This window comes from Apium graveolens, chromosome 7 (genome assembly GCF_009905375.1).
Source record: "Apium graveolens cultivar Ventura chromosome 7, ASM990537v1, whole genome shotgun sequence".
In the NCBI taxonomy this organism is placed as follows: Eukaryota; Viridiplantae; Streptophyta; class Magnoliopsida; order Apiales; family Apiaceae; genus Apium; species Apium graveolens.
The window spans coordinates 225,395,186-225,401,614 of record NC_133653.1 but is presented as its reverse complement, the minus strand read 5'-3'; the positions used below and the strand labels follow the sequence as shown (position 1 = coordinate 225,401,614).

At 31.6% G+C, this 6,429-nt stretch overlaps 1 protein-coding gene across 2 annotated transcripts; it reads left to right on the top strand.

The window, feature by feature from the left end:
* The first annotated feature begins 414 nt into the window (after positions 1-414).
* On the top strand, positions 415-4,455 carry LOC141672801 (protein PEROXIN-4). Of its 2 annotated transcripts, XM_074479478.1 has the most exons (6): positions 415-562; positions 673-717; positions 2,225-2,344; positions 2,414-2,542; positions 3,340-3,469; positions 4,163-4,455. In XM_074479478.1, the coding sequence occupies exons 2-6, from the start codon at positions 712-714 to the stop codon at positions 4,249-4,251; spliced, it is 474 nt and encodes a 157-aa protein (XP_074335579.1). In that variant the 5' UTR covers positions 415-562; positions 673-711; the 3' UTR covers positions 4,252-4,455. The 2 variants fall into 2 exon arrangements, with proteins under 2 accessions (XP_074335579.1, XP_074335578.1); XM_074479477.1 differs by lacking the exons at positions 415-562; positions 673-717 and having other exon boundaries at positions 2,216-2,344.
* The last annotated feature ends 1,974 nt before the right edge of the window (positions 4,456-6,429 follow it).

Here is a 6,429-nt window from a genome sequence, read left to right as displayed (position 1 = left end):
ATATAAATTTATGGGTGATATATTAATGAATCGGATTGGGTTGAGTTAGGGTAAAAAAAATTGTAACCCGTACCCAAAACATTTATATCAGGTTGGCCAAATAATAATCCACATATTATTCGGTTTGTGTTTGGGTCGGATTTTTCGGGTTAAAAAAAGTTGGGTTGGATGGCTTTAGTCGATTTTCTCAACCCATGTGCCGCCCTTTATAACTGCTTTGAATTAGAGGTTTATTAAAAATACTTATATTTACAAATTTCATTGGATAAAAAACAATTAGCATCATAGCAACATTGAATATTAGAAATGAAGCACTATAAATAAATTAAATAATAATAAAAAACCACTTTAATAAAAAAAACTTGTAAAAAAGTAATAATAATATAATAATCAGTTTTATTAATTTAAAAAAAAACTAATTCATAGAAATTGTAATGCGGAGATAAAGAAGACGAGCAGCTCTAGAACAAACACCAGATCGGCGATTGTTAACTTCTCTCACACAAACATCTACAGTCTACACACACACGACACGCCCATCATTTCCTGCAAAACTTCCAAGGCCAGTCAGTTGTTTTATAATCAATTTAGGGCTCTTCTTTTTAATTAAAAATTATTCCACATATTTCATCTTTTCTTTTTCTTTAATTTTATTTAATTCTGTTTCTACAGCCTCTTGCTGTTGCGATCATCCTATCTGCTGCTCACAGGATGCAGGTTCGATTATTAAGTAATATAGCCTCTAATTACTTACAACTACTATTTTGTTTAAATTCATTCTCTTCTGTTTTATTTACCTCAATCTTTTTTCAGTTACCACCATGTCTCTTTATTCAGTTCTGTATCATATCTAATCCATTTTTTTAGACTTAATTGCACTTTGTTCGCTTCTACATTTATTTGTTTGCGGTTCTGTTTCATACTTGTTAATGCGTAATGGTCAACTAAGATGATAGCCCAACCGCCTATTTAGCTGTACCCAAACCTGCAAACTAAGATTATGTAGACATATTTTGACTTTTGTTTTTATATAAATTACACTATAGTTATGATTAGCTTATTTGATCAAATCAAATAGATTTAATAACTCTTGTTTGTTTAATTTTCAGATTACGAGTTAATGGTTCAATTACATGAATTTTACCACTTTAAGATGTTAATAAGCAAACTCAAGTTATGTACACACACTCAAATATGAAAATGACCAAAGTCAAATCATAATTCATATATATGTGTACATGAACGCCTAGTTCACCTGGTGTAAACCTAGGCACTGCCTAAGCTATAAAAATCAAGGCGGTTCACGCCTATTCATTTCCGACTGCTCTTCCGCCTAGGCATTGTATATTCTCAATGTTGTAAAGCCGTGGCAGAATGACAATTATGGAGTTGGTAACTATTTTATATAGATTAAATGTTTATTGCTATAACTATGTCTTAGTATTCATACTTAGTATTCATTTTCGAATGTACTTCCATCACAACACTCTTAATCAAAGCCGTAGTATCTTGCCGACACCACATCACTCTTAATCAAAGCCATTTCTGTGGTAGAAACTACGGATTTTCTTATTTTTTACTCCAAGTATTGTGGAACCCGTGCAAAGCATGAGCTGGTTGCTGGTCTATTATTAAGAAAAAATATGATATATTCAATAAATTTTGTAGATAGTAACTGTCTGGTGTACTTATATAATATGATTGAATTAATAGAAACCTGTGCTATTTTACTTATATATGTATATATTAACCCAGATCAGTATATAAAAAAATGTTTTTTTTAAGTCTCTTCTTTTTTCACTATCCTCTATCTCTATTTTTTTTTGTTTTTTAGCTTTACAAGATTCAATTTGTAAAAGTGAATCTTTTAATAGCTAACATATATAATTTAAAAACTATTGTAAAAGTTTATACTTTTCCCCCAATTAATTTAGGCCTAAAGTACCGACCTATAGATTATCTCTGGTTCAGCTTTAATAGTAGAATATAGATATAGATTTAACATTTCATGCTATCAGTTAATTTTCATTAATGAGTGATCTCTTATTTAATTATAAAGTATCTAGGTTCGAGTACTCTTCAGTGTTGTGCTTATAACACAAGTGCACTTGTTACAGGTTCTTGCGTTTCTTGGATTACCTTTTAGGACCATATTTTGAACTACCTTATATTAACTTCTTTCCTGTCACTATGGTTTTACAAAACATATCGGTATATGTCGCAGGCATCACGAGCTAGACTGTTCAAAGAATACAAGGAGGTGCAGCGCGAGAAATCTGCCGACCCAGATATTCAACTAGTTTGTGATGATTCCAACATATTTAAGTGGACTGCTCTTATCAAGGTATATTCCAGTTCCACAATTGGTGAATAAAGTTACAATATTCAGTTATTGACCAAGTGCTATCTTCAGGGCCCTTCGGAAACTCCTTATGATGCTGGCATTTTCCAGCTTGCCTTCTCAGTTCCTGAGCAGTATCCTTTGCAGCCTCCTCAAGTGCGATTCTTAACAAAAATATTTCATCCAAATGTACATTTCAAGGTACACTTTACCACCACTTGTATTCAATTTGAGGTCATGATTGTGAATGTGAAGTGGTAGCTTCAATAGTGTCTATAGTTCTTGTAAGTAAATGACAGATCCAAACTCATTTTTGTCCAGTTAAACTAAATTGTCAAAGAGATCTAGCAATAAGTGATTAGTATGCAGAGGAAATGAATTTTCTTTGGAAGATGGATATAACTTAGTTCATGAAGGATTATTAGATATTCTTACAACTGTCTATCTCTCTGAAGCACAATTTTAATTTACGTTAATCTGCAATTTTCCAATTTGTTATAATTCCTTACTATAACATATACCATTTGTAACCATTAATATGTGTCCTGTTGCTGTTGGAATTTGGAAAGCATGATGTGGGACTATAAATTGATATCTTGTACCAGATTTCAAATTGGTTTAAGCCATGGACGAACGACATAGTTATTTATTTTTGTATGGTCTGTTTCCTTCTATTTTGTTGCTACTAAACAAATTCTGTTTGTTGCCTGTCTTCCCTTTTCTTGATGATTGTCTAATAATTATGAATGTTATTTGTTCTGGTACATCAGCAAGAATAGAATAGAATATCTGCTTTAGCCTTTGATAAAGGAAAAGTAAAGGAAAAGTAGAATAGAATATCTGCTTTAGCCTTTGATAAAGAAATTTTTTAAATGAACTAAAAGTTGCATCTTGCATAAGGAAGCTATAGAGAAATCTATATTGCCGAAATCTATATTGCCGAATGCTGATGTGACCTCTATTAATTATTTAATGTGCATTTACTTTGATACATGAAGACGGGAGAGATTTGTCTTGATATCTTGAAGAATGCTTGGAGCCCAGCTTGGACACTGCAATCTGTTTGTAGGGCCATAATTGCTCTGATGGCCCACCCAGAACCTGACAGTCCACTAAATTGTGATTCGGGTAAAGGTCACTCAAGTATAATAATGTCTATACTCTATAACATTTTGGCTTAGGTAGACAATTGAGACATGGAATTTTTAATTATTAACGACTGTTATGAATTAAAACAATCTGTTTCCTTCTGTTTAATCCAATGACTGTTATAATTTAGTCATTTCTGCCACTGCTATCGTACTTTGGAGGATTAGTTAATGGGTTTATTTAATTGTTCTTGCGGCTGTTTTATGGAAGAACAGAAAATGATGTGGGAAGTGTACTTGCATTAATCCCAACAATTTTTGCTTCTAGTTTGTTTTGTTCTTCTATGCCAAATAATGAAACTCCTTCCATTGCCACATGTTTTAAATGAAGCCTTTTTTAGAAAAATTTAGGGCTTTACCCTGAAACTTGAGCTCGAAATTCTGATGTGGCCTTGTTTTTTTTTCTTTTTGCTATATTTCTGTGAATTCTGTGAACATGACAACCTGTTGAACTTAACAATAACATTTTTAATTTTGTTCAAGACATGAATATGTTATTGTTGTGTAACAATAACACAAGTTGCTTTATCCTGAATTCATAGCAACTTGTGTAACTCGTCTTGCATGAATATGATATATCTACTCCTTTTTATCCTTTTGAGAGTGTGTAGAGTTGCATGAACTTACAAGTCTGAGATCAAAACCTAATTGTTCCTTCCTAATCTCTGCCAAGGCAATCTTCTCCGATCTGGTGATATCCGAGGATTCCAGTCTATGGCAAGGATGTATACTAACCTTGCAGCAATGCCGAAGAAAGGATGAGCTGTTTTTTCATGCTTTGTTGTCTATCAATCTGTTTTTGTATCGCTCAATGTGATTAACTCTGGAAATCCTGATGTTATGTTCAACATGTTCTGACTCGTATAATTTGAACGTGTTTGATGCATCCTTAATGATGCAAACGCTCTGTGCCAGCCATGCCCAAAATTTTGGTCAGTGTGATCAACAATATACTACTAATATCTATGATTGTTTTGTCTTGGTTGTTTCAAAATGTATCATCCAAATTCTTGTGTTCACTAGTAAATAGCGAGGCCATAAAAGTTGAAAATTGGTTCCAACTCAGATTTTGTTGATTACTCAGAAATCGATTTCATTGATTACTCATAAAGGGATTAAGTACTCGGACAAATTACTGGTATTGTTTTTGTAATTTTTACATAAAATATTAAATTCACATGACATATTTAGTGTACAAATGTTGAAAATATTACGTTTTTTGTCATCACCAAATACTCTAGTATTTACTATATATTAGTTCCTCGGTACCTTCCAATTGTTTATATTTCCGAGTAAGTGTCCGACACGTATTTTAAGGTGCATAAAAAGTATAGTTATGTAACTTATTTTTACAATTTTCTTTTTCTGAATAGAAGTTAAATGTTTTAATTTTTATTCAGAAAAGTAAAATTGTAAAAAAATACACACAACTATACGTAATATGCACCTTAAAATGCGTGTCGGACACTCTTTAAAAAATTTAAACAATTGAAAGGGACGGAGGGAGTATAACCAAGGGTTTTACTCAAATGAGAACCCTACTAATTGTGAGAACTGAGATCTTACTAAATTAAATCATAACCATTAATTTTAGACTTAATTGCATAAAAATGGTATGAGTTATAATTTTTTTGCACAAAAATGGCTAATATATAATGATAGGCACCCGTATGACTCATGTATAATTTTCTTGCCACTCGATTGCATTCCGTTAGTTATTTTTAACGGACGTTAGGGTTTTCATAAATTAAAGTTGTAATTGTACGAAGATGGTCTAATTATAATATTTTTTACACAAAAATGATCAATCATGAAATTAAAATCAAAGAGCATTTATAAGATAAATCAATCACGGAATAAAAAACCAAACAAAAGATACAAATTAGCAAAAAAAACTTGTTGTTTTATAAAGGTAAACGAATTTCCTTTTGTAAAATTAAAGAATCACACCGTAATCTACATTTCTGCGACATAGCCAAGACGGAAAAAATACCTTAATCTATATTTCTGGGACAGAGCCAAAACGGAAAATGGTAAACCATAAACCATATTTCAAACATAAGCATTCAGAAATATATTAAACTTAACGCGTTAATCTTCATCTTCTTCGTCTCCATCTCCGCCACTAGTTTTTTTTGAAGCAGTCTTATGGTTCCTTCACTTAACTCTATCAGGTCGACCACTAGCAAAGGGACTCGTAAGTGAAAAGTCAATATACTTATGGTAATACACTTTCACCATAAACGAGGGAACATTAATCACCTGCCTTCCAAAACTATAATATCCACATAAAATAAGTGTTAAAACATGCATATCAGCCATGTCTTACTTAGAATTATTTAATTTCTTATTTTCATGTACAGTATGATAACATGGAAAAAATAATTAAGGATACTAATGAAGAATACTAATGGACCAACATATCATGAATCCAAACTCCATATCGAATTGTAGGATTCAAAATTTTATGTTAGACAACATCTAGAAGTGATAGTTAGAGAATATCAAAGTTTTTCATCTTAGGAACGAGACAACCTATACAAAATTATTACATTTTCAATAAGCACTATAAGCTAATGAGCATGATGTAAAGAAATACCAAAATATTATAGTATAAAGCCAACACATAAAGAATAAACTAAAGAGAGACCTTCAGGTTATACAGAAAAAGCCAAGAAATACACACAAAGTCATGCACTCGATTTCAGAGAAGAAATCAGCAAAATCGTTCTTTTTAACAGGGCCTAACAGAAATGTAGAAAGATTTATAGTTTCTCTTTAGTTTTTAATTCCGTGACTGGTTTAATTTGTAAATACTCTTTGATTTTTAATTCTTTGATAGATCATTTTTGTGCAAAAAAAATTATAATTCAGACCATCTTCGTGTAATTACATCTTTGATTTAAAAAAATCCTAACGTCCGTTAAAAATAACTAACAG

Coding starts and splice junctions, on each gene's coding strand:
- LOC141672801 (XM_074479477.1), top strand. CDS start 2,216: ATGTCGCAGGCATCACGAGCTAGACTGTTCAAAGAATACAAGGAGGTG. Junction 2,345..2,413: donor AGTGGACTGCTCTTATCAAG/GTATATTCCAGT, acceptor TGCTATCTTCAG/GGCCCTTCGGAAACTCCTTA. Junction 3,470..4,162: donor TCCACTAAATTGTGATTCGG/GTAAAGGTCACT, acceptor ATCTCTGCCAAG/GCAATCTTCTCCGATCTGGT.